The sequence below is a fragment of the Mus caroli genome, unplaced genomic scaffold, assembly GCF_978045245.1.
Source record: "Mus caroli unplaced genomic scaffold, Mus_caroli_1 scaffold_1, whole genome shotgun sequence".
Taxonomy (NCBI): domain Eukaryota; kingdom Metazoa; phylum Chordata; class Mammalia; order Rodentia; family Muridae; genus Mus; species Mus caroli.
The window spans coordinates 183038643-183065806 of NW_028227256.1; the positions used below are offsets into that span (position 1 = coordinate 183038643).

The 27164-nt window shown below is 44.7% G+C and overlaps 1 protein-coding gene and 1 non-coding gene across 3 annotated transcripts in view; both read left to right on the forward strand.

Moving 5' to 3' along the window:
- The window catches only part of Rab3gap2 (RAB3 GTPase activating non-catalytic protein subunit 2), a 76375-nt gene that overhangs the window by 19978 nt on the left and 29233 nt on the right, over positions 1-27164 (forward strand). For both annotated transcript variants that reach the window (XM_021171092.3, XM_021171095.3), the window contains exons 3-17: positions 6941-7064; positions 8131-8212; positions 9277-9324; positions 9405-9480; positions 9935-10036; positions 12577-12676; positions 14464-14562; positions 20445-20593; positions 21660-21739; positions 21831-21920; positions 23650-23789; positions 24726-24942; positions 25470-25613; positions 25845-25927; positions 26165-26229. In XM_021171092.3, coding sequence (XP_021026751.1) covers positions 6941-7064; positions 8131-8212; positions 9277-9324; positions 9405-9480; positions 9935-10036; positions 12577-12676; positions 14464-14562; positions 20445-20593; positions 21660-21739; positions 21831-21920; positions 23650-23789; positions 24726-24942; positions 25470-25613; positions 25845-25927; positions 26165-26229 — 1599 coding nt within the window. The remainder of the gene's footprint in view (positions 1-6940; positions 7065-8130; positions 8213-9276; positions 9325-9404; positions 9481-9934; positions 10037-12576; positions 12677-14463; positions 14563-20444; positions 20594-21659; positions 21740-21830; positions 21921-23649; positions 23790-24725; positions 24943-25469; positions 25614-25844; positions 25928-26164; positions 26230-27164) is intronic.
- Positions 16717-16848, forward strand: LOC115032427 (small nucleolar RNA SNORA36 family). Its single transcript, XR_003838106.1, has one exon. It is a non-coding gene; the product is annotated as a small nucleolar RNA SNORA36 family (small nucleolar RNA).

The window sequence follows — 27164 nt, forward strand, 5'->3', positions numbered from 1 at the left end:
TTTTGTATATACCTCATCACTTTTTAGTTCCTTTATTAGTCACTGTTCCCTAAGGGAAGCGAATCAGAATGATGATGTTAGAAGGGACCTATTAAGCTGGTCCATGACATGACCGGAGTATCCAATAATCACTGTTTTAGTCTGGTCCATGACATGACCCCAGTGTCTGACAAAACCCTGGAAACTCAGAGCCTGTAGCTCTGAGTTAGTCCATGCCTCTGGCTGTCTCAGCAGTCCTAGTGTGGTGCTCAAGGCCTGGAAGGTTCCTGGAGAGCCACTATCTTCAGTCAGTGTTGGAAGCCTGAAGAAGCAGGCTTCTGTATCAGTGAAGGCGGGGTAGATGAACTTGGCAGCAGGAGCAGAGGCAGACAGCAAAGGACCTCATGGTGTGGGCTGCTACTGGAAAGCGATGCCCACATTTTAAGATGGGCCTTTCCACTTTAGGTATTGAAATGGAAGCCAGTCTTCTGCTCAGTGCTCAGCCGTGAGGCTCTTCCTAGTTCTAGTTGGTGATAACCGGGATTGGCCTGACGTCACAGTGTCTTCTAACTCTTTACTCCATTCTCTGTGTTAAACAAGTATTTAATGTATCATTTCAATCACTCAGATTTGTGTCAATACTGTTACGTTACATGTATATTATATTGGTGACTTGCATACTATGTAATTCACTCTTTCAGTATACAACTCAGTTTTCTTAGTATTCTCAAAGTTCTCTAACTACTGTCGCCATCGAAGTTAATAATATTTAATTACCCTAAGAGAACCCCCATTGCCCATTACTGGTCACTTCCTAGACTTTCCTGTCCTCCAGTGACAACTGACTGACTTTCTGTGTATGGATTTACCTGTTCTGACTCACTGGCTCCTACCCACTCCCAGTTCAGACTCCATCATGGTTTTTACCTACATCGTTTGTTTGTGGTCTGGGAGGCCTCCTCCTTTTCTTTGTTTCTCCTCACAGCTGTACCAGGCATGTCACTCAGCAGAGGTAAGACTGTTACGTCAACTACTTTCTGTGATTATGAGCAACCCTAATGGTTTATATCCAGAGGCACAGCAAGTAGCAAAATGAGAGGCTTGCCAGATACTCGAAATTCAGAAGTCCAAGTCCTGGCCAAGGTCACAGATATTATCACCCACAGGAAGGTAGAAAAGAGACTTCGAAGGCTCCTGCTAGGAACAGACCTCAGACTTCCCCAGAACATAACTGGATTTTGTCCACATTCAAGATGATGCCAACAGTGGGACCGGAGTGTCTTGCTGTACCCTTTCTGTCCAGTGGTGTCCAGGCACTGCATCCATAAGCACCGAGGGTGTTCTCAGTCAGCTGCGTTGGGCAGAGCCTGAGGAGTGGAGGAAGGTGAGCTTTTGCTGCTGTTGGTCCATCACTGGAGAGCTAGTCCATGGTGAGGCTGGATCATGAAGAGAATCTACAGAGATGTTTCCAAGAGTTAGTGAGGCAGCAGCCACCATAGCTGAGTTCTGTGCTGAGAGGCCGGCCTGTCCGCTGGACCCAGGTGCTCTGTGTTTCTGTGCTTGCCAGCGCTGCTCTGCGAGTTTGTCATCTTGTTGACTTGAGAGAATAAAAGGCGTTTGCAGCAGAGAGGCTTGGTACCAGAAGTCCGGTGAGCCTTTTTAAGAAAGAAGAAGCCTTTTTGCTCTTTTGGTTCTGAGCTGTCAACTGTCACACAGGCTTAGTGGATACTCAGGACTCAACAGAGTGGAAGTCACCCATGAGGAGTTGACAGCAGCCAGAAGACAAGCCGACAAGTTAAATGCCTTGAAAGATGGTGAGATCAGGAACATGATCAAAATGAAGAATGCAGCATACGGCAAGGTTGGCGAGGGGAAAACTACGCTATTGTAACCAGATGGTAGACAGGACAGGAAATGGACCCAAGGTAGTTCTGGTCAAGGTCCTCAGCTTCAGTGGTCAGCAGGGAGAATTTCTATTCAAAGTACTTTGAAGTATGCTTCATCTGTTTTACAGAGGGGAACAGAATACAGTTGTCCAGGGCGGTCATGATTTACCAGACTAATAGGGCATCGGAGCATGCTGATTTAAAGGGGCCATGTTTAAAGGCCAAAAACTGGAATATGACTCATGGTGATTACATGTTTTTAGAGTTTTTTTTCACTTGAAATAATTCTGGAAGATCTCTCGCCTCATAGCATTCTTTCCCATAGACTTTGGTGCCATTTGCTGCCCAGGAGACACAGCCGGCTTAGTTTAAAGGTTGAAGTGGGCTTTCAAGCCATGCTAAGCAGCTGCTTCAGACCTTCAGACCTTCCTGAGAGGCGACCACATTAGCCCCTACCCCACCCCCAGCCCCCAGGTACTTCCCATCAGTTGTGTGCCAGTGTCTAGCTTGCATTCATTTAAAAACCAACGGCTGGGAGATGGAAAACTAAGAAGTGAATGCATGTGTGTTATTGCTTTTTATTTTTTTTAAATGGGATCTATCTTTTGTATTTCTAAATTGTTGGACCCCTAGTATGTTAGCAGACTTTAATCTTAGGACAGTGCAAATGCTCATTAATGTTTTAATCTTTTATTTCACTTGTGGTTGGCATTGGACATCTCTTTATGTTTTCCATTTATAAATATTTTGGTGAGTACATACTATTTTTTTTTTCTAAAATCTGATAACAATTTAAAGCCCTTAGCATTTGATTTACTTATAAGATCCATTCTACTTAAACTGGACACTAATTGTTACTATTTATTGGTTGTGTTAGCCTAAGAACTAAATGGCAGTCTCTGGGTTAAATATTATTTGGTACTTTTTTTGATCATAGGCAACCTGGTGGAGCAGAGAGATTTTCTATCTAGTATTATAATTTATCCAGGAAACAGAGACGCCATGCTTGCTTGTTAGGTTTGCAGCTCCACTGTTATTACCTCCATGCTTACTGCAGAAAACTCAGGTGTTACATAAAAATGTGAGTGTTTCACTCTCTAAACTAATGATCATCATTTCCAATTGAATGGGCATGTGAGTGGACACTTGCCTGTAAGTAGTGTAGACATAAAGAACAAGAGAATTGGGGTACACTTGCCTGTTGAGCCCAAGGCCCTGGGCTCAATCCTTAGAACCAAAAAAGAAAAAAAAAAAAGGGGAAAGTCATAACAAATAATCCTAAATTAGTTGATTATAAAATAAACCATAAAATTTCTGGCTTCCTCAAATTTTAAAAACTGAGATTCAGAATGTAAGTTTTTGTCACTCGTTTTACTTGTAAGAGGGTTTAAAAAAAAAAAAAACTTAAAACCAAATTAGAGAGAGTTCATGCTTTGCCCCATTTTGGTTTTGAAAGGACTGTAAGGTCTTTAACTTGAGTAGTTGGGACTCTGATCTTTCCACGCTGTGAGACAGCTGTAGGTTTGACTCAGGGGCTACATAGCTTTGCCATCTTTGCTCTTTCTGTTTAGTATTTTGAACTGTTCTGTAGAGTTTTGTTTAGAGACAAGTCCCATTACATCTTCCCCCCACAAGGAAGGAAGGGAATGGAAATTTGAAAAGCATTAGGCATAACATAAATTAGAAGCAGACTACCAGGAGATGCAGCATGGAGACCTTGCTTTGTGTGACCTCTCTTGCTTTCAGGAGGTATAAGTGAGTAGCTCTGAGTCTGAGTGGCATCTGTTGACAGTTCTAGAGGCACACCCGTGAGTGTGCCGACAGGCCCTGAGAACACTGGGTGTTGCTGGCCCCTAGAATGTATAAACAGCTTTGAAAGTTAGCCCAGTGAAAAGTACACACTGTGAGGCTGCTGCTGGCTGTGTGGTGACCATTTCACACAGCAGTGGAGACAACGACAGACAGCAGGCCACCGATGACTCATCAGCATGGGGCAGCTGCCTACAGCTGAAGGCTGGTCACAGTGCTGTGGGTTTAGCGTCAGACACACCTTAGAAGAAAGAGTCATCGGACAACCTTGCAGCCTGGAAACCAAAGAAAGGAGAATAAGTGATTGAAGCAGCCTGGGTTAGAGATGGTGCCTTTTCCTGGGGCTCTGTGGTTGATCCCCACTTGGTTCAGGTGAAGACATTTTCCCTGGTCTTAAGGGAAAAGCCTCCGTATACAGGCCGCAGTGAAACAGCTTTCTTCCCTCTCCCAATAGGCTCACGTTTATAGTGACGGATGCGCTGCCAGTCTTGGAGTCTGGTTTTGTAGGAAACTTCCTGTTTTACTGTGGGGTACTTTGTTTTCTTTCTTTTTAATTTCCCACCTCACTTGGGAAATTAACCACCTTTTCAGTTGGTGGAGTTATTTTAGGATCACTGCCTTCAAGGGGGCAATATTAGTGTCTGTGGCCCCTTATTGTAGATAGGTTTTTCAGAAACTTAATTGGTAGGCAAAGGTCCTCAGGTACAAAATGAACCTGCATCTTGCCAGTTACCAAATGTGCACCAAAGCCTTGGGCTTCATGGCTTGTTGTTCTGTACAGCTCACTGCCTGTTGATAAACTGGAAGTGCAGCTTCGTGGTAAAGCTAGTAGTTAATCATGGTCCAGCCTGGGGTGTGGCTTTCTGATTGTTCCTATCCTGGTGTATTTTTGTCAAATTGTATCTGCTTTGACTTGAAGTGTCTTTGAAAGTTCTGACACAGGAACTCCTGCAGACACATCTCTGTTGGTCATGCACGGCTTCTATTTCTACTGCTGCTGCCTGTGCCTTGAGCTGGATTCTTAAAGAACCCTTGTTCCTTTCCGTCAGCTGACCACACTTCCAAGAAGGGAAAAGTGAGAGCATGGGGCAGTTACTGAAGGAACTGGGATTGCACATAGGGATGTCACAGGGATTCATTGCTGGGAAGACACCATGACCGTGGCAGCTCTTGGAAAGGAAAGCATTTAGTCAGGGCTGGCTTATAATTCAGGAGGTTTAGTCCATTATCGTCGTGGTGAGAAGCATGGCAGCAAGCGGGCAGACGTGGTGCTGGAGAGGTAGTTCAGAGTTTTATATCTGGATCCACAGGAGCAGGACAAGAGAGTGACAATGGGTCTGCTTGATCTTCTGAAACCTCATAGCCCACCCCCTGTGACACACTTCCTCCAACCAGGTAGCACCTACTCCAGCAAGGTTACCTGTCCAATAATGCCACTCTCTGAGTCACTGCAGACATTATCATTAAAACCGCCACAGAGGAGAAAAGGAAAACACCTTTTAAAGGTGTGGTTAAAAAAATACCTCAAGAAAAAGAATTGGCTTTGCTGGGTGTGGTGGTGTGTGCCTATAATCCCTGAACTGTCACTGTTTTTTAATCAAATATTTAGTATTTCTCTGTGGTTTGCTCTCTTTCTAGGCTTATCGTCTGAAGATGGGGTTTCACTTTCACGAAGGGACCCAAGACTCAGACTTAGTATCTCGGGTCTCAGTCACTAGCAGGGAGGCTATAGGGTATGATGGCCTCTGCTCACAGGGGCACCTTGAGGAGCCTCAGACACTGCATGGAGTAAAGGACTGTGCTCTTGTAGGAACTATGGATCCAGGAGAATTGTACTCACAGCTGACTTAGACCTTCTGGTTTTTTCTGTATAAAAATATGTTTTTAAGAGAGTAAGGTAGACAGAGAACGCCATTTAAAAAGAGCTTGACTAAAATATAAAATTTGCCAGGAATAATGTCTTCCTGTTTTCAAGACTATGCAACCTTCTTAGCTCAGGCTCCACATTCTTACTCCTAACATGAAGGGAAGCGTGTGTTACCATACCAGAGGCTGCAGGCCTTAGAGGGAATCCAAACACTTTCTATATCCCATGTCTTAAGTGTCCTTTTGACAGAGTACTATGAAGCCATCTAAAAGAATAAAGAAATTTCTTGTGGCATGAAGAAAGTATGCATCTATTATATGTGCATCTCACAAGAGAAAGGAGGGAAGGACAGTGAATATATTTGCTTGTATGTGCAGCATATCACAGGAAATAGCAGACATTAATTTATTTCACTGCTTCTTTTCAGAGTAGATCTCTCTCTCTCTCTCTCTCTCTCTCACTCGTGTGCGTGTGCGTGTGTGTGTGTGTATGTGTGTGTGTGTGTGTTTTGTGGTCAAAGGACAACCTGGAGGAGTCTCTTTTCTCCTTCTAACATGTCAGTTCTGGAGAGTGAACTCAGGTCTTAAGGCTTGGTTTGGTGGCAGGCACCTTTGCTTGCCTGACCTGAGAGATTTTTTTTCTTTCTTTTTTTCTTTTGGCGTCATTGGGATCGATTTATTTTCTTTCTTCCTTCCTTCCTTCCTTTCTTTCTTTCTTTCTTTCTTTCTTTCTTTCTTTCTTTCTTTCTTTCTTTCTGGATTGATTTATTTTCTTTCTTCCTTCCTTCCTTCCTTCCTTCCTTTCTCTCTCTCTCTCTTTCTTTCTTTCTTCTTTCTTTTCTTTTCTTTTCTTTCTTTCTTTCTTTCTTTCTTTCTTTCTTTCTTTCTTCCCCTCTCTCTCTCTCTCTCTCTCTCTCTTTCTTATTAGATATTTTCCTTATTTACATTTCAAATGTTATCCTCTTTCCTAGTTTCCCCTCTGAAAATCTCCTATCCTCTCCCCCCTCCCCCTGCTCCCCAACCCACCCACTCCCATTCCTGGTCCTGGCACTCCTCTATACTGGGGCATAGAACCTTCACAGGACCAAGGGCCTCTCCTGAGAGATTTTTCTAACGACCTTTTTAATGCCCAGTGAAGTTCCTAGAACTAAGTTACTACTGGAGAGTGATGTTTGTGTGACATTCCACTAATGCTGTGTGTTACTTGTATGTAAAGGTTTTGTGTGAGTTTCCGAACAGATGAGTTCACAGTAGTGTTTTGTTCGGTGGCTGTTATCGATAGATTTTGGTGTGGAAGAATTGGGAGTATTTTTTCCTCTCCCTTTAAGTCAAGACAGGCAGCACAATTGCAGTGCTCTGTAAAGTTTGTGCATCTATAGTAATTGCATTTTTATGCATAGGAAGAAGAAGGAAATACTTCTAAAACACAAAAAAATTCCTGGCTTCAAGAATGTGTTTTATCCTTATCTCCAACCAGTGACCTTATGGTTATAGCTCGGGAGCAGAAGGCCGCATTCCTAGTGCGTAAGTACCCTCTCTTCTCTGCTGCCTCCGTGCTAATGCAGAGATTAAAGCAGAAAGCAGACTCGGACACAGTGGTATTCCTGCTCTGTATTACGTGGTGGTTCTGCACTTTACATGCTACGTTTAATATAAATGGAATATTTCCCTTTTGGGGTCTGTGTGTGTTTGTGTGTGCACATGTATGTGCAGGTGCCTGTGCATGTGTGTAGGGCCATGGTTGCTTCTGTTGGTTGCTTTTCACTCTAGCTTCTGAGACGGGGTCTCTTGCTGAGCCTGGAGCTGAAACTGGCCCGGTGGACCCTGGAATCCTCTGTCTCTGCCTCCCTGGCACTGAAGTGCCTGGCCTTTAGTTTATGGTCTGAGCCAGCTCCTTAGACCCAGAGTACTTGGTGTTTCTTCTGTGTTGCCTCTTTTTTAGCTGTCATGTGACACTTGCAGGACAGTGCTGACCATCACTTAATTCTTGCAAAGGATCCTCAGTCCTGAAAAGGGCTGGAGCTGGCCCCTTACAGCAGTGGGAAGGGGGCTGGTGCAGCTTGAAAACTCACAGTACTGTAAAGTTTCACTTGGTTCCTAAGTTTCTAGTTCATATGTTTTTGTTGAAGATTAAATATTGAAATTTGAAGATACACAGATTATGAAAGACCTCCTAGAACAAAATAAGATTATATATAAAATGTTTGTGGGTAGTCTTACAGAGAAAATTCGTTCTCGTGGCATAAATCTAATATAAAACCTTCCCCTGCCATTTGAAAATAAAAGTAGTCTTATAAGTAAAGTCAATAAGGTGGTCCATGAGTGTTGGTGATTTTATTCTGCAGAACCTCTGAGTAGAGTAGTAAGTTGTGGGTCAAACTGCAGGAAGGAGAGACTACAGGCTGGAAGACCAGACAGTTTTATAAAATGCGTTTGCAAATTAAAACATATGTATTACCTATAATGAATGCCGAGTCAGTTCCTACAGAATTTTATATCTACAATTTTATATCCAACTTTTCAAAGTGGAAAGATAAAAATCTACAAGTAAGTTTGTTGGTTTTATTTTATCTTTTATTATTTTTTCCAGAAAAATGGAAGCATGGTGATAAAGGGAAGGAAGAAATGCAGTTTGCTGTTGGTTGGAGCGGCTCCGTAAGTGCAGAGGAAGGGTAGGTGCGAGCTCACTTGTTTGTTTCTTTGTGTGTCAAATGTATGAACTGGATTTGTTTGTAAATGCATCTGTTTCCTTATTTATAAACTTGTGTGTGTGTGTGTGTGTGAGTGTGTGTTTAAGTGTGTGCATGTGTGTATGTGTCTCCATCGCAACTTTACTGGTTGTGGAGAACTATTTGGTTAGCAGATATTGTTTTATTGCTCTTATGATTTTTTTTTTTACAAACTAAGAAAAATATTTTTTAAGATTTATTTAATTTTTTGGATGTTAATGTTTTGTCTGTATGTGTGTATCAGCACAAGTATGTGTCTAGTATCCTCAGAGGTCAAATGAGGGTGTCAGATCACCTGAGAAACAAGGAAAAGTCAAATAAAAATGGTCCACAATGTCTTAGTCAGGGTTTCTACTGCTGCAGTGAAACACCATGACCAAGAAACAAGCTGGAGAGGAAAGGGTTTATTCAACTTACACTTCCACACTGCTGTTCATCACCAAAGGAGGTCAGGACATGAACTCACACAGGGCTGGAACTTGGAGGCAGGAGCTGATGCAGAGGCCATGGAGGGGTGCTGCTTACTGGATTGCTTCCCATAGCTTACTCGGCTTGCTTTCTTATAGAACTCAGGACTATCAGCTCAGGGATGGCACCACCCACAAAGATCTCACCCTTGATCACTAATTGAGAAAATGCCTTATAGCTGGATCTCATGGAGGCATTTCCTCAAGGGAGGCTCCTTTCTCTATGATAACTCCAGCTCGTGTCAAGTTGACACACAAAACCAGCCACTACACACAGGATGTCATTTTGTACCTACTGCCTCTTAACATTAAATTATAGAGAAATAAATAATTAATGTAGCTATGGTGGTGCACACCTTTAATCCCCAGCTCTGAGAAAGCAAAGGTGGATGAGTTTCTCCTCAGGTCTAGGCCAGTCTGGTCTATGTCGTGAATGCCAGGCCAGCCAGTGCTGTGTAGTAAGACTGCCTTTCCCCCTCCCCCACGTTATTGCTAAGCACAGTGACTAAGCTCACGATCTTGCTTTTGTTCTGTCTGTAGGGAGTATGTAACCAGTGCTCTGTGCATCCCACTGGCGAGTCAGAAGAGGTAAGGATGAGACCGGCTTCTGTTTCTTCTGCCTTGGTGGCTGAGACACTACAGTCATTCATCACTTTTATCTGTGACAGGAGTTCCACTGGGCGCCCTGACTGGACCTGCATTGTGGTGGGCTTTACATCTGGTTATGTGCGGTTCTACACTGAGGTGAGTTGGGTTTCCAGGGGCAGACAGCTAGCTGACTGCAGGGCTGTGCATCCATCATACTGTCTTACGACTTTATTACCAGGAATGCAGGTGGGTATCTAAGACGGTAGCCTTAACACGAATGCCTAGAGAGATGTAGCTGACTCTTTAGCTTTCCTAATGCAGCTGCGATTTCCTATCTGAATGTTTCCTACTGTCATGAAACAATGTGACTATGTTCTTTGATGGTCTTAGGCTGCTCCTGTGAAAGGGCATCCAACCCTAAAAGGGGTCGGGACCCACAGGTTGAGAAGTACTTCCTATGGGGCGGGGACAGGAAAAGTGAGGAACTGTCTGTAGAAGAAACAGAAGAGAGGCTGTACGCTGTGAAAGGAGTGGACCCGGCGTCCTTGGGAGACCGTAGGGGAGTGGCACTGAAGAGGAAACCAACAAGGCCCTCTGTGCTTGTTTCTAGAGCGGAGTGCTTTTGCTTGCACAACTTTTGAATGAGGACAAAGTGCTTCAGCTTAAATGCAGGACCTATGAAATCCCAAGACACCCTGGAGTGACTGAGCAGGTAATGTAAGATTGACGCTCTTTACCTTGTAACAGTGTGAAGTGCAGGGCTGGAGAGGGGCTCAGCAGTTAGAGCACCGGATGCGTTTGTCGAGGACCCAGCTTCATTTCCCAGAACACATATGGTGGCTCAAAGCCATCTGTGACTCCTGTTCCAGGGCTCTTCTGCCCTCCCAAGTCACTAGGCACTTGTGATACACGGACACTCATGCAGATAAAATATCCATATGTATAAAATCAGTTAGGAAGAAAGAAGCAATATCATTGTTTTGAAGCAATTTCCTTTGCTCTTTTGTTGGAAAATTAAGAGATTTGTTTTATGGCACAGTTAGCTGAGCTGTCATATTCTCAGGAGATAATTGGAAGCTAAATTGAATACCAGTCTTCGTGTTTTATAAGTGCAATATTGTATTAGGATGATCATCTTAGTGGGTGTTCTATTACTGTGTAGAGACACCAACACCATGGCAGCCCTTATAAAGGAAAACATTTACCTTGGGGCTGGCTTACAGTTCAGATGTTTAGTCCGTTATTGCCATGGTGGGAAGTGTGGTGGCATGCAGGAAGACATGGTGCTGGAGAGGTAGCTAAGTGTTCTACATCCACATCAGCAGGAAGATCAAGAGCCACTGGGCCTGGCTCCAGCATTTGAAACACCACCCACACACCAAGTGACACAATTTCTCCTACAAGGCCACACCTACTCAAGTCTACACCTCCTAATGGTGCTGCTCCCTGGTGACCAAGCACTCAGATCTATGAACCTAAAAAGGTTGTGGGTATATACAGGTATATGCAGGTATATACAGGTATATACCATATGAATAAATAGACCTAAATTCCATGATAGATTACAGAAGTTATAGAAAAAGAAATGTAGTACAAGAAACTAGATTTTGTCTGTCAGCATCTAAGAATGAATTACTCAATAACATAACTAATCAATCATGCAGTCAAAATAAGCTACCCGCTTAGAGAAAGGGTGAGCTATATGGCTCTGTTGAAGAAGAGGAAATCCCATGGGGTGAGATTTGCTGTGAGCCTTGGATAATGGGCATGCAATTTAACTGGTCAGTGGGAAAAGAGAAGGTGAAGTCTCTAGTAGTTAGGAGAAAAGTGAGGGAAGATTTAAGTGTCGGACTTTGTACATGGTAACAGAGAAACACATTAGAAAATAGAGAGGCTGGCTGATTAGCAGAGCACGCAAAGTTTGCATAAACTAAAAATCATCAGAATTGATGCTGAGGGTTAGAGAGGCTCCGAGAAAATGAGGTGATGAAGCCACAGGCCAGAGCTAGGAGGGACTGGACTCAGGGAGGGTAGCTATGGGGTCTGTCTGTTGTTTGGGATTTCTTTGTGTTTCTTTGTGTCCTGTTCTGGGACCCACAGTCGTCTCCCTAGTATTGTGATCATCTGGTCCTGCTTGAAGTTGGATTTCTAAAAATTACTGAGGCACAGGAGATTGTGACAAAAAAAAAAAATTAAATCTTATCTCTGCTTACTAAAAACAAAATTAAATCTTTTCTCTGTGCTTACTAAAATGGAAAAAATAGGATTGAGCTGAAGCTCAGCTGACAGAATGCCTGCCTAGTGTCCAAGGTTTGGGCTGAATCCTCAGGGATGTAACAGTATTAATTAGTTAGCTGATTAATTAATATAGTGTTCATTAGAGGCATCACACTCAGTACTGTGATATAGGCCAAAGGTGTGCACATTTATAGATAGATAGATAGATAGATAGATAGATAGATAGATAGATAGATAGATAGATAGATAGATGAAATATGGCTGTGGTACTGGTTACTAGAGACTCTCTCTCTCTCTCTCTCTCTCTCTATATATATATATATATATATATATATATATATATATATACACACACACACACATACATACATGCACATATATGTATGTATGTATATGTGTGTGTATGTGTGTGTATGTATATATGTGTGTGTATATATATATATTATAATATATGGTAGACTTATGCAAACGTATATGAATTTATTTGAGAATGAGTATTGGGACAGGCCTCTGGTTTCAGTGAGCGTCTGTGAGGTGTTGAAGTGTTTTATTTGTTTGTTTTTTGCTGTTGTTCTGTTTTGTTTTCACACTGAGTCTCTCTTATGTGGTCCTGGCTGTCCTAAAACTAGGCTGGCCTTGAACTCACAGAGATTCACGTGTCTCTATGGGCACGTGCCACCACATTTGGTCAGCTTCTGTTTTTAACACTTGACTTACATCTTTATAATGGGTATTTCTTATGAACTGAAACAAAAATTTTATTATTTTCACTATTATCCTGAAACTACTTCCTAGTACATTTAAAAGCTGTATCTGAGAGAAAGTCAAGTCTCTGACTGGAAAGTGTTCTGAAGTTAGCTCCTACTTCCTCTTGCTGATTTTTTTCCCAGATAGTTTTGTTTCAGAGTTTACTGTTTAGTCATAGCATTTAAATATGATTCTCTGTGGTTTTAAAAAGGAAGATGTTTGTTGTATCTGTTTAAGAAAAGTTTCTTTTTCTTTATTTCCCCCCAGAATGAAGAACTGAGCATCTTATATCCAGCTGCCATTGTGACGATTGATGGATTTAGTCTCTTTCAGTCTCTTCGAGCCTGTCGAAACCAAGTAGCAAAAGGTAATTTTTTGGCAAGAAGTGTGCAAGTTCTGGTGATGATAGTTTTATTCAGTGTGGCCTCCTCCTCGCACAAGCGATGTGCCTCCTGCAGGGTGGACTCTTCATAAGCAGGGGCCGGAGCCTCTGCTGTTGAGGTATTGTAAGTGGGTGTGGCAGCCCGAGAGCAGCAGGCTCTCTTCAGGTCACTCATAGCTTGGCTGGGCGAGGACTTGATGCAGCCAGCAAACCTCTCCCTAGGAGAGAAGCTATGGGACCCGTGCGCTAGGTTCCTCTGGCTCCATCACCTCCACTCACTGAGAATAGAGGCACCAGTGTGTGCTAACACTTTCTCTCTCAGGGGAGAGAGGGCCTGGCAGCTCAGCTTGGCCTCTTTATTGGAAACACTTGTCAATGAAGAGATGCTGGAAGTCTAAGTTGCATGTATGAGGACTTCATTATTGTGCTGCATGGATAATCACAATCATGAAGCCGCACTGTGGTGATGGTGGAGTGTGTGCAGAGACTAGGGTCAGCAGCCAGGGTATTCCCTCAGCACTCTTCACTTGCTACCTCATTCATTCATTCGCTCATTCATTCTTGCAAGACAGGTCCATCACTGAGCCTGGAGCTCACTGGTTCAGGGATCTTCCCATCTTCATCCCCTACCAGCAGGGCCATAGGGCTCATTGTAGGTACCACACTGTGGTTTTTACATGGCTGCTGGGGTTCTGGATCAGGTCCTGGTGATGTGTGGGCTACTAATGGAGCTATCTTGCCAGCCCCTTGAGAACAGCTTCTGTAGGATGTGTTTGCTGCTTAGCAACAATAAGGACAAGATTCTAAGTCTAAATTTATATAAGGTGCAAAACAAGCCGTTCCATGTGGAGGGGAAGTGAGCCTTCACATGGCCGCACTGTCTCCCCAGTGGACAGGTTGTCTCTTTGCAGGCTGTGATGGGGAAATTCTCAAGTCTCAGTTTTATGTCCTTTTCAGTTGTCTATACTTTTTTCCTTACATCTGCATGCTTTGAATCTTTATGCCTATTTTCATTATCTTTTAAACTGTTTAAATTTAGCCCATTGTGGCTTTATTATTTCCAGATTGGTGAGATAATCACCATTTTGAGGGTCCAAGGAAGAGAATAGACTGTGGTATGTGACCCTGGGCTATTCCAAATAATAAATAACCATTTCTATATTTACCAAAAGAAAATGACCATTTTTTGTTAGTAAGGTTTCTAATCATAAACTAGGAAGAAATAATTGAGACAGTTCTGTCAATGGTATTGTTGGCCTTTTTTTTTTTTTTTTTGAACCACAATCCCCATTTATTTGTGTAAGAATAAAATGTATATTCTTATGTGTATAAGAGTATAAGAAAGTCTGGCCTATTTGCCACGTCACGTGGGTCGGGTGGATATGGGTACCTCAGGCCTCTGTAAACGCTTACAAAACCAGCTGGAAGCCAGTGCTCTCAGGCAGTGCTGACGTTTGCTGTTGGCAGAAGTTGCTGCTCTTATGGTCTTAGACTCTGTCTTTGGTTGGACAGCAGGAGGCTTACAGGCTTATGCAAGTTTGTCTGCCACAGACGAAGCCTGCTGCTCACTTAGGACCAGCTACGAGGGTCGTTTGGCAGTTGTGTTTTTGTGTGCGTTGCCATGGCATGAATAAATCTCATCTTATGCCTTTGTTATTACTGTGCTTTGTTATTAGTTGATGTTTCAGGGCAGTAAATTATAAATTAGATGACTTTGATAAAATGCCATCCTATCCATTGTAACTGTTTGGATTGTCTGATCTTTTTGATAGCTGCAGCATCAGGCAATGAGAACATTCAGCCACCACCATTAGCTTATAAGAAATGGGGTCTTCAAGATATTGACACCATCATCGATCATGCTAGTATTGGTAAGCATTGCTAGTTCTACCTTTATTTTTATTCTTATACATTTTTACTGAAACATCTAATAAATTGACATTAATTCTTATGTGAAAAAGAAATCCACTGCCTTTAGTGAGACACCGGGAAGTCAGTTCCAGTTATTCTCAGTGACGCTTATGTCTTTAAGATAGAGTAGTGGTTTTGTTGTCATTTGTCTATGACATTCTGGTTCTTGTAATGACCTTACAGATCAGTCTTGTAAAATGTACCTTGTGGACCAACAGAAAATAAATAAAGCAGGTTTCTTCCCATGAGAGTATTTGAGGGATTATTATGTTAGTTCAAGAATATAGATGTCAAAGACTGGGCATGGTGATACATACCTGTCTTCTAAGGACTTGAGAGACCAGGCAGAAGAAGGATTGGGAGTTTGATGCCAGACTGCATTATAGAACAAGACCCATTATAACTGTCTGACTCTCTCTCTCTCATATTATATATTAAATATAATTATATATATTATATAAAGGAAAGAAAAAAAAGAAAAAACCTAAAGCAGAAACACAGGAATACAAAGTCCTGGCTTGTCCAGAGGTGTGTCAGTTCCAGTTATTCTCAGTGGCTTAGAAAGCCACTTAGTTGAAAGATCCACAGAAGAGTAGAGCACTGTAGTAGGCTCCAAGGGGGAAGACAAAGGCCCAGCACTGAGCAACTTGACGGAATCTGACAGGCAAAGAACAAGCTCTCTAGCCAACACACACACTGGCCTGGAGTGAGTGCCAGGGGAGCTGGTGAGAGTGAGGCCAGGGACACAGACAGGGACCTAGCCTTGAAGGCCTCATGCACTTACACAGGAATGGGCTATCTCAGCCGAGTCAAGAACCGCTGACTTCTCAGCAATAGTGCCCTCACATTGCCTGTTAGAAGAAAACCACTCTGAAGACAGCTTAGAGACTGGAAATAGTCTCTATTAGTCTTATGGTCACTATTAGGAGAAGATGGATATGTTTGTGCATGCTTATAATTCCAGCTCTTGTAGGAATACAGCAAACTCAAGGCCAGAATGAGAAATGTGGCCATACTCCATCTTAAGTTTTAAACAAAGAACGAAAGAAAACACTAATAAGGAGACTGTACTAATCTTAGTGAGAAGTAATGGGCTTCTGAATTAAGGTGGTAAAAGTGAAAATAGAAAGAGATATACTATTTTAAAATATTTTTCATTGTTGTAATATATGTTAAGAATTTGACCAATGGCTGGGCACTAGTGTTACATGAACACCTGTTATCCCAGCAATTGGGAGGCAGAGAGAGAGAGAGGCAGAGGCAGGTGGATCTCTATAAGTTAGAAGCCAGCCTGGTCTACAAGTGAGTTCCAGGGCAGCCAAGACTATACAGAGAAACCCTGTCTCAAAAAACAAAACAAAACAAACAAATAGAACAGTGTATAAATACATAGAAAAAAAGAACAACAAAAACTTCCCTCTTATCCAGAGGTCCTCATCATTGGTGTTTAGCTCCTGGTTTGTGTGTGAGTGCATAAGTTATATGCATATTGTCATGTGGGAAGGCAGGTTCTTAAATGGTACTATAGTACCAACTCCTTTCACATCAGGTTTACTAAGGGGACATTTGTCAGCCTCTGTCCTAACGGAGGACAGAAGACAGACAGAGGATGCTTGAAAGGTTTGCTTACAGAGATGCTCTACGGACTTGCTATTGTGTAAGCCCCAGCAATGTCCATATACCAGACTTCTTAACAGCCAGGCTGTTAGCCACAGCCAAGCCTGAAGAGTTACAGGCCGGGAGCCATCTTCACACTCGCAGATCGTGATGGAACAAGTGCCAGGGAGTAAGATGACTCTTCCTCAGGGTACAGCCAGCTCTTGGGGAAGGAGCCCTTTCTCTCTCTGGTCTCCTGATGAAACTCCTATTGTCGGAATTCAGCCAGAAGTCAGCAGGAACTGTCAAAAGCCTGCTCTAGGGAAGGCAGGAGTTATGTGGAGGGCTGGCTGGCAGAAGGTGTCTGGCACACAGGCCTGCTGATTCTATCTGCATACTCCTGTATACCATTCTTATGTAGAATACTCTATGTATTGTATATGTAATGTGTGGGATGCTCTATTGGTAAACACTTCCGTGTCTTCAGTTTTTTGCTAAGAGAAATGTCAACATATGATTTCCAAAGTGTTGAGTTCAGCCCAGGGTCCCCTCCCTGCTCTGCTAATTAGACTTTGGAACATTGAAGCTGGCTGGGGAAAATGACTGGATAGAAAACATTATTCTATTCATTTACTCCCCAGCCTATACATGAAAACAATAACAGCACAATAACTTTATCTACATCTCTACATAAAGGTCTTAATTAACTCATTCGGTAAATAAACAGCTATCATTTAGGGACTAGTGCGGGTGCTGGAAACACGACAGTCCGGACGCCGCCCTGAGAAAGCTTATATTCTGCTGAGAGAGATAAACAGGAACTCAATGAGTAGATGTGGTGCTGCCAGAACACCAGTAGGCAGCATGGAGGAAGCCAGCAGAGAGTTTAACTGAGCATAAATTCTAACGTGGAGTGGAACAGCCCTTTCACAGGGGTCACATAGCGGGTATCTTACACATCAGATATTTACATTGCAATTCATAACAGTAGCAAAAAGGCAGTTATGAAGTAGCAACGAAAATAATTTTACAATTGTGACATGAGGACCTGTATGAAAGGATCATAGTGTTAGGGTGGTTGAGAACTGCTGCTCTGGCGTAGAGGAAGTGAAGACATGGATGCTGAGGACAGGCCTCTCCAGAGAACCCAGCCAGCCAGCCGTGGGAAGCTTTGTAGTCAGAGCATCCTCAGCAGAAGCCAAACTGTCAGCCTGGGGACCCCAAGGACCTCAGAGGACTTGGAAACAAGGACGGTCAGTGTGGCTGACAGGGTGGGAGTGAGAAGGAAGCCAGCTCGGACATGTACAGAAGGGTCAGACCTGAAGATAAGGAAGGTGCATTTTATTCTGAATTTGGTTTCTAAGGCAGCCAGGCCTATGTAGAGAGGCCCTGTCTCAAACAAACAGACAAGACCAAGAAACACCCCTGGGGCGCTGCTTAGAAAGAGGTGTGGAAAAGGAATCAAAGACGCAGCAGCGTAGCTCAGACATGTGAGAGTGTGGACTTAGAGCGGATGCAGCAGTCTGATGTTTGCCATACAGTCGCTCAGGTCTGTTTGAGAAGTGAGAAAAGGGACGCAAGGACTCACCCCCCCTCTTCCCCTAAGTGACAGAATCACACGCGGCACCTGTTCCCTGAAAGGAGAATAAAGAAGATCCTTAAGGGGGGCAAATTGCACAGATCACAAGTTAGGTTTTGCATGTTGACTTCTGGCACATTCCAGTAGAGCATCAAGTGGGCAGACAGGTGGTCTGAGGCTCAGAGGCAGTGGGATGACTGCACATACAGTTGTCTTGGGCTGGTACTGTGAAGCAGCAGTATTCAAGAGAGGGTGCTTCTCTGGACATGGCAGCCTGGAGCTCCTCACTACCTTATTCTGAGCAGTTGGGGGAGACAGGTGAGCACAGGAGCCAGGCTGGGGTGGGTTTGTCTCACAGTAAATGTTTCCATGGCCTGTTTTCAAAAGTTACAAATAACAAGAAATAAAATGACAGTGTGTCTATCTTCATCCCCAGACAGTCTGGTCAGTTCTTTGAGCTGCACATTCTTTTTTTTTTTTAATTAATTTATTGTTTTACACTCCATATTCTATTCCCCTCTCTCCATCCACCCTCTGACTGTTCCACATCCCATACCTCCCCCCCACCCCCCCTGTCTCCATGTGGATGTCCCCACCTCCCACCCCACCTGACTTTTAAATTCCTTGGGGCCTCCAGTCTCTTGAGAGTTAGGTGCATCATCTCTGAATGAACACAGACCTGGAAGTCCTCTACTGTATGTGTGTTGGGGGCCTCAGATCAGCTGGTGTATGTTGTCTGTTTGGTGGTCCGGTGTTTGAGAGATCTCAGGGGTCCAGATTAATTGAGACTGCTGGACCTCCTGGACGATCACCCTTCTCCCCAGCTTCTTTCAGCCTTCCCTAATTCAACAACAGAGGTCAGCTGCTTCTGTCCATTGGTTGGGTGCAAATATCTGCATCTGACTCTTAAAACTATTTGTTGGGTCTTTCTGAGGGCAGTCATGGTAGGTTCCTTTTTGTGAGCGTCCCATAACCTCAGTAGTAGTGTCAGGCCCTGGGACCTCCCCTTGAGCTGGATCCCACTTTGGGCCTGTCACTGGACCTTCTTTTCCTCAGGCTCCTCTCCATTTCCATCCCTGTAATTCTTTCAGACAGGAACAATTATGGGCCAGAGGTGTGACTGTGGGATGACAACCCCATCCCTCACTTGATGATGCCCTGTCTTCCTGCTGGAGGTGGGCTGTCTAAGTTCCCTCTCCCTGCTGTCTGGCATTCATTTCATCAATCTCCTATTTCCCAGGGTTGCCTGTTTCCATTCTTTCTGCTGGCCCTCGGGGCTTCAGTCCTTTTCCCTCACCCAATACCAGATCAGGTTCCCCTCTCCTTCACACTCCCTACCTCCCCTCCATCCGCTTTCCCTCCCAGGCCCCTCTCCCTCCCTCCCTCCCTCCCTCCCTCCCTCCCTCCCTCCCTCCCTCCCCACTTGTGATTTAAGATCCATGTGTGAACATTTTTGCTGGATATACAAACTTGACCTCCCAGATTCAGTTGTAGCTTTCCTTCCAACACGTGTTGTTTCTTTTTCACTCTTCACCTGCTCCCCCTCCTCCCATTGCACTCTGGGCCTTTGCCTGCTCTGCTGCTTGTGGGCCTTGCCTCCTAGTCCCTGTCACTGCATCCTGTTGTGCTGATCTGGCTCCTCGGAGCACCTGGAGCCTTCTGCAAACACTAGATTGCTGCTCCCCTGCCTGGAACACTGCCCTCCAGCCCCCAGCCACTCAGCCTTCCCTCAGTGCAGGCCCCATTCACCTGTCACACTGGCAAGGAGGTCCTCAGATACGGGGAGGTGTGGGAGTTGTCAGTGAGCTTCAGTTTATGGAGGGTTAGGTGCAGAGAGTCCAGTGTACTTCCCAGCATGGAAAGGACTTGTGTTTAGGGAATGCTGTCAACAAGACTATAACCGCAACGGGGGGAACGTCTCAGCTGCGGAAATAAAATTACAGGTGAACGTTTCCTCAGGCAGCAGTAAGGTTTACATCATTCTACTGACAGGAGTGAACATGAAATGGCTTTTGGAGGGATGAGAAGGGAAGAGGGCCCTCAGTAAGCTGTCTCACCCTATGTGCTTGAAGCGTAGCTCTACAGCTTGTTACAAGAGACAGTGCTTCCCTAGATACAGCAGCCAACCACATAGAGCAGTGTGCAGATCAGAAGTTAGTACTGCTGTAGGGGCCAGGCTAGCCACATCTGACTGGGACACCCGTGCCAACAGTCTAGTTTGTTTGGCATTCAGAGGCAAAGGACCAGGAGTTGGGAGAGGCCTTGTGTAAACAGCTGTTTCTTCAGAAGCAGACACCTGAGCTTAGGTTTCCTCTGGAGATGATGTAGAGTAAGATTTCACAAGGACTTCGGGAGGGGCCGGAATGGGACGCGGTTCTGAGCTGGAGGAGAGGGAGGCGAGGGACAGGAAACAGCAGAGGAGAAAATGCAGGGGTGGCGGCGGGTTGAAGCAGTAGAGAAAGCAACATGGCTGTGGAGTCCTGAGAGTAAGAGGTGGAGCAGGCTGTGCCTGCCGGGCCGCTTGGTGCTCCCTAACGTGGGTATTTGTAGCTTTGCAAATTACTTAAAACTCAGTAGCATCTTAAAGCACAAGCAAAGTCATATTTAAGTGAAGTCATTTTAATGTATTCTAACTGGTTTTTATCTTCTTTTTCTTTTAATTTTAAGGTATTATGACTCTGTCACCATTTGATCAAATGAAGACTGCTTCTAATATAGGTGGATTTAATGCAGCAATTAAAAACAGTCCACCTGCCATGTCTCAGTACATCACTGTGGGCTCCAGTCCGTTCACTGGCTTCTTCTATGCTCTCGAGGTATGAGCTTCAGCATGGGCAGAGTCACTCTGAACTGTTTCATTTGCCTAAAGATTAGATACAGTAACATAGCCTTAGAGAGATTAAGGTTGTATGTTTCACCTGAAGCTAAAATGAATCACAAACTTCTTCTAAAGAATTTTTTCTTTTGAAAAAAAAAGCTGAGTTTGCTTTCCAGCAACATATAAGAGATGTGGTGGTGCATCCCTGCAGTGCTAGCACTGGGAGAGGTGGAGGCAGGAGGATCAGAAGTTCAAGGTCATCTCTACTACCTAGCAAGTGTGAAGCTAGCCTGGGCTACATGAGGCATTGGTCCCTGCTCCGTGCGTGTGTGTGTGTGTTTGTGTGTGTGTGTGTGTGTGTGCATCAGCAACAAAACACCCAAAGGGGGAAAAAAAACAATAAATTTGTGGTCCTCTGAATCCCTGAGTTCTTTGGCAGCCGAGCTTTGTTTAAATATTGGTGCAACTGCTAGTTGTTAATTATGTCAGCCCTCCAGGGATTGGACTAAATGAGGAAGTGTGGGACAGAACAAGCGGCCCATTATAGTTGATACAGGCTTTGAAAACCGTTTCCTCAAATAGAGAAAAGCTAGGTGTTCCATTCAGAAGCACTCTCACTTCTCACAGCCTGCTCTGGATGGCCTGAGCTATCGTTTCTTTTATACAAATAGACAGTTTTCTAAAAAGTAAGCGGAGAGGCAGTTTGTACAGCTGGGAAGTCCACCAGCACAGCTAGACAAGGCCGTTGTCTTATTGGCCTTGGTTTTTTCTGAGCTATAGTTTAAAGAGAGAGACCTTAAAGGTTGGTTACGGGCCAGCAGCAGCTAAGCACAATGCGGAGTTCTTGCTTCCCAGTGTGTTAGTTTTCATTGCTGAGGCCAAAGTACTGACAGGAGCAACTTGTGGGTTCATTGTAAATCCTCACGTCAATTGTACCTTGTTGCTGCTGCTGAAGTGGACACTCCATGAAGAGCTCCTGCTGCAGACTCTGGAACGGCATCTTTATGTAAGGCTCCTCTAGAAGCAGGCTTCATCTGTGTTCTCTCTGCGTGTCTGTTCTACAGGGAAGCACACAGCCTCTGTTGTCTCACGTTGCGCTCGCTGTTGCAAGTAAGCTGACCTCCGCCCTCTTCAGTGCCGCCAGGTAATGCGAGTTTTAGCTTGCTCTGAGTTGGAGCTGCCTTGATTGTGCCTGACCCTCGAAGCTAGCATTCACGTGTGTCCGCTCTCCTCAGTGGTTGGCTTGGTTGGAAAAGCAAGCATGAAGAAGACACTGTCCAGAAGCAGAAGCCCAAGATGGAGCCGGCCACCCCACTAGCTGTGAGGCAAGTCCGCCATGCTTTTCTCTCGGGGTGCTCTGAGCAGCCTGTAACAGTTACGCTCGCCTGGGGCCCTCAGCTGGTTTTCTGATTCTGTGACTCTGGCTTCTGAGACTTTCTCCTCGGTGGGACTGTGTTCTCAGCTAGAACACGAGCTCCCTGAGGAGATGAGTCTTGAGAATGCCGGCTTGGATGGCCTTCCTTTTTTACTGTAGAACGTATCAGTGTGTCTGAAGAGCAACTCTTTTTTGTTGTTACTTTAATTTTTCGGAAGAGACGGCTTGCTTTTTGCTTGGCTTTCTTTTTAATTGTTGCTCATTACCTGATATAAAATACCACCATAAAGGAAGTAATATTCCAAATCCTCTTTCATTCTTTCTTTCCTTTTTTTTTTTTTTTTTTTGAAGACAGGGTTTCTCTGCATAGCCCTGGCTGGCCTGGTAGACCAGGCTGGCCTCGAACTCAGAAATATGCCTGTCTCTGCCTCCTAAGTGCTAGGATTGCACCACCACCACTGCCAAATCCTCTTTCTAAAGATGTTCTTCACCTAGAAAAAGCAGACAAATGAACTGTTAGTAAAGTCAGTTTTCTGTGGTTTGTAGGTTTGGATTCATTACTCTCTAAACAGAGGCTCCAGTCACTTTTCTTCTTGGAGTTCTGGGACCTTTCACGTGGGCCAAGCACTGTACCGCTGACCTGTGTCCTAGCCTTTCCTCCTATGTCATGCTATAACACACCTGAATTCTGAATTCACTCAGCAACCAGAAATTGGTCAGATGGCCTTTGTGTCACACCCACGTGACAGGGTCTGAGCACTGGAGGTCAAGGCCTTCTTCCTTTCCGTTTCCTGTTTATCTCTGCCACACTGAGATTCACATAAGTTGGTTATAGGCCAATAGCACATTTGCAGAGACTCTTTAGAAAAAGAAAAGCTCTTGTTTTAGGCAGTAGGTTAGTTGTTTTTGAAGTCAAAATATTTGACAAAAACAACTTAAAGCAGGAAAAGTTTATTTTGGTTCACAGTTCCAAAAGGATTCGGTCTGTTGTCAGTTGGTCCAATGTTCTTGAGCAGACTGTAAGAGTAGTGGGAACACATGGCAGAGGAGAGCCATTAGCCTCTTAATCAAGTCCAGAACGATGGGACCCAGGAAAAGTCCAGAGGCTTCCATAAGGCTTCCAAAGACATTCCTCAGTGACCTACAGCTTTCAATTAGGTGTCCTTTTCACAGCTCCCAATAATGCCATCATACTATAGATATGTCAAAGGAGTCATGGGTTCAAGGTCAGAGCCCTCATCTAACCTGGAGACACACTAGAGACACTCCAGGAGTGTGCCTTGTGAGGGTCTTAGGGATTTCTCATGGTTCCTCACCATTCCAGACGTGAGAGTGAACCCTCACAGATGGACAGACATATTAGTGTCAGCAAAGTGTGCTCTCCAGCACTGAGCGAAGACGCCTGTGCCGGAGCAGTGTCCTGCAGTGCAGTTGGTTATGGTGTTTCCTGACACAAGACTCTTCCTCAAGACCAGAAACGGCAGGGCCGTGCTGAGGGAATGCTTCTTTTCTGTGTCTTATGTTGTACACAGAAACTATGATGGAGTACTAGACCGGGCAGCATTTACAGTTTTTCATTGAGAATAGACACAGTCTATTTTATGTATGCATTTTATTATCCTACATCTCTAGCTTTCAGTGTGATTTTAGCTTTTAGTTGTTTATTTTTTTAATGACAGATTTGGACTTCCGGATTCTAGACGCCACGGAGAAAGCATATGCCTGTCTCCTTGTAATACCCTGGCAGCAGTCACAGATGATTTTGGCAGGGTTATCTTACTGGACGTAGCCCGAGGAATCGCAATACGGATGTGGAAAGGTACTTTCCTATAAAATGGAGAAAAGGCTGCCGTACTTTTTACCTCAGTAGTGAGCAACTTTATCCTTCAGCTTCTGGTTGGTAGCAGCATTCAGTTCTCTATGACTTTTCTTTCTAATATCAACTCAAGTCAGTCACCTCCGACAAGCAGTTATCATCGACTAAAGCACTGGCTCTTTGTGTGGCTTGCATTTGTTGTTTGTGCTGCTGGGTTTTGCACCCAGGGCCTTGCGCGAGTTCCCACTGGACTCTGTCCTATTCAGCTGCTGCTGCCGCCACCGCCACCGCCACCGCCTCCTCCTCCTCCTCCTCCTCCTGCACTCTGATCAGTCCCGTCACTTGCCTCTCCCTATGTGCAGGCGGCCACTGTTGCTCTGGCTCTGGCGTTGCCGCCTGGGCTCTCTGGCTGCTTCAGTCACTTGTGATTCCCACAGGTATTGGTGATGAGAGGGCCACTCCAAGCAGAATGGCATCAGCTATTGGTGCTTCCCTGTGCCACCGCTTTCCCTCTCCTGTGCCACCAAGGAGCCTCACTCGCAGGAAGGCCACTTTCTCTCTTGACTGTATTTTAACTAGCCAAGCTAGTACTCTCCCCAGATCTGTTTTTCTCTATAAGGAAGGAATTTTCAAAGAGAGGATAGGAAGGGAATGGGAGCAAAGGCAGGGATAGACTCGGGAAGCTTTGGTGATGTCTGCCATATTTTCTTTTTAAAGAGAAGAATGATCTGAAGCAAATATAATGGTAACATAATAAAATCTGATGTGTTGGTGAGAGGTTATTACATTCCTTTTTCATCTTTTCTGTTTAAGGTCTCTAATAATAAGAAGATAAAGTCCTTCTCTGTCTTCCCTTCCCCCTAAGTAGTCGGTAGTGCCTGAGGACCTACTGTTGAACCCAGATGAATAAACTGACTGCTCCCTTTCTCTGTCGGCAAGGGTATCGGGATGCACAGGTCGGATGGATTCAAATTGTAGAGGACCTCCATGAACGAGTGCCAGAAAAGGGGGATTTCTCCCCCTTTGGAAATACTCAAGGGCCCAGTCGGGTAGCTCAGTTCCTTGTGATCTATGCACCACGAAGGGGGATTCTGGAAGTGTGGAACACACAGCAAGGACCTAGAGTGGGAGCTTTCAACGTGGGTAAACACTGCAGGTGAGCTGCAAGCCCGCCATCCACTGGTCCCTGAGAGGAACGCAGGGGAATGCCCTTAAAGCAGCAGTAGATGACAGGTTCTGGAGAATTGCAGAATGCTCTGTCTGTCATGTTTTCCCTATGAGTGCCTGACATAGAATTGAGGATCATGTGTTACATAACAAGGGAATAATACTGAGAACACCACAGTCGGCCACTGACTTACGTGGTTTTTCTCTAGCCATTTGTAAGCCATTTTTCTTACATTGTGAAGACCCCCAAAGGGGAAATTACAGAGTTTCCCAATGATGATGAAAGGCAAGGCATGCACCGTATTTGCTGTTAGACTGTGGTTTTGTGTTCATACAGTTTCCTAGAACCCTGAAGTAGACCTCCTCTGTCTGAGTTAGCTCCACCTCACTTAGCTCCCTGGCATCACTTGGCTGGTGGGTACCCCTGAGTTGATGAAGATGTCGCTGTGGTTGGAGCACCTTGTGGAATTTCTCCTCCTGCTGATAATCTTCCCCCCTGGTGTGTGATTGCCGTAGGCTACTGTATCCTGGCTACAAAATCATGGGCTTAAACAACGTGACAAGTCAGAATTGGCAGCCTCAGACTTACCAGATCTGTCTTGTTGACCCGGTGTCTGCAAGCGTGAAGGCGGTGAATGTGCCTTTCCATCTAGCGCTGAGGTAAGAGCTGCTGCGTGCGTGCGCCATGACTCAGTGCTGCACACGGTTTGCCTGGTCCGCTACCCCGAGCTCTTTTGTTCCTTTGTGTTATATTTAGCATTTGATGGTTTGTTTGACCACCAGCCGATCCTTTTAAAATGAAGTTGGAAACAGACAAAAGATGACTTGGATTGCATCAGGATTAGGAGGAGCAGACCCACGTTGCATAATGAGTTGTGTTTATTATTTTAGTGATAAGAAGAGTGAAAGAGCCAAGGACCTGCACTTAGTGAAGAAACTATCAGCCCTGCTGAGAGCCAAGTCCCCCAGGCCGGGTAAGTGCCTCTCATCAAACAAAGGAACCACCTCACGGGCACTGTGAGGGCCTCAAGGAATCAGAGCCGTAACTGCTCAAGAAGATGATGATGTGGGGCAGGGGCTGTGTGGGGGCAGGGGCTGTGTGGGGGCAAGGGCTGTGGCTCCTTTAGGATGGCGGAGGGCAGACAGCTGTCTTCCATAGAAACCTCTTCCTAGAATAAAATGAACATTCAGTCTGATTTTTCTCATTTTAGATTCATTTGAAACAGAAATAAAGGAGTTGATTCTTGATATTAAGTACCCTGCAACCAAGAAACAAGTAAGTGTGTGTAATAGTGAATTTTCCTCCTGAGAAACCGATGTCACTCAATCCTGAGGAAGATTTTATTCTCATAGCCCCGTGCAGGAGTGAGGACCTGTGGTCTCTCTTTGTACAAAAGCTTAGGAAATATTAACTATACATGTGACTGCATATGCTCTATGTACGCACATACATACAGGACCTCTGAGGAGGCCAGCTGCCCCTCCTCATCCCAGTCCATCTCCACCCCGATGACTTTGTGTTTCTTGCTGACACTGCGTTTGTGAAGCTGCTCTCAAGTGACATGATGTGTTTTCAGTTTTTTAGAGTTGGAGACATGTTGTCTGTTGTGTTCTGTGACTGTTAGTGTTTCTCCGAGTGCCCATGCTGAGTGGATCTACAGCTGGAGCCCGTTAGTGTACGTGCTATAGCTCACATTCACTCTCCTGCCGTCGAACCATTTAGGTGGCTTCCAGTTTTTCAGCCAATCTACAATGTGTTTCCCAGTACATGATGCAGGTTTCTATTGAACTTACACCCGAGGGTGGGATTGGCGGGCCGTGAGTTTTGCGGTTATGTTGGCAGATGACACATCTAGCTACACTTGTCCTGAGAGTCCTGGGCACTGTGGCCCCACAGTGCACAGTATTGCCAGATCAGTTTTGACCTTACTGACCTGAAGAACTCAGCCCCATGACACTTCCCGCCACTTTTAAATGTCAGCCACAACCTGTAGGCTGTTAAACTTTTGACCTGGCCTTTGCTTTTGTTTGGTAGGTAGCTCACAGACTCGGGGAAGTTCTTTTTATTTACAGGTTGGAGCAGTTACTAAAGACTACTGACAACCAGCTAGGTACACAGGGCGGTGCTTCTGCAGACGGGTGTGCAGCCTCCCTGTCTCTCCAGGAGTCTCTGCATGCTACAAAGCGTCAGCTATCTGAATCCAAGGCCAC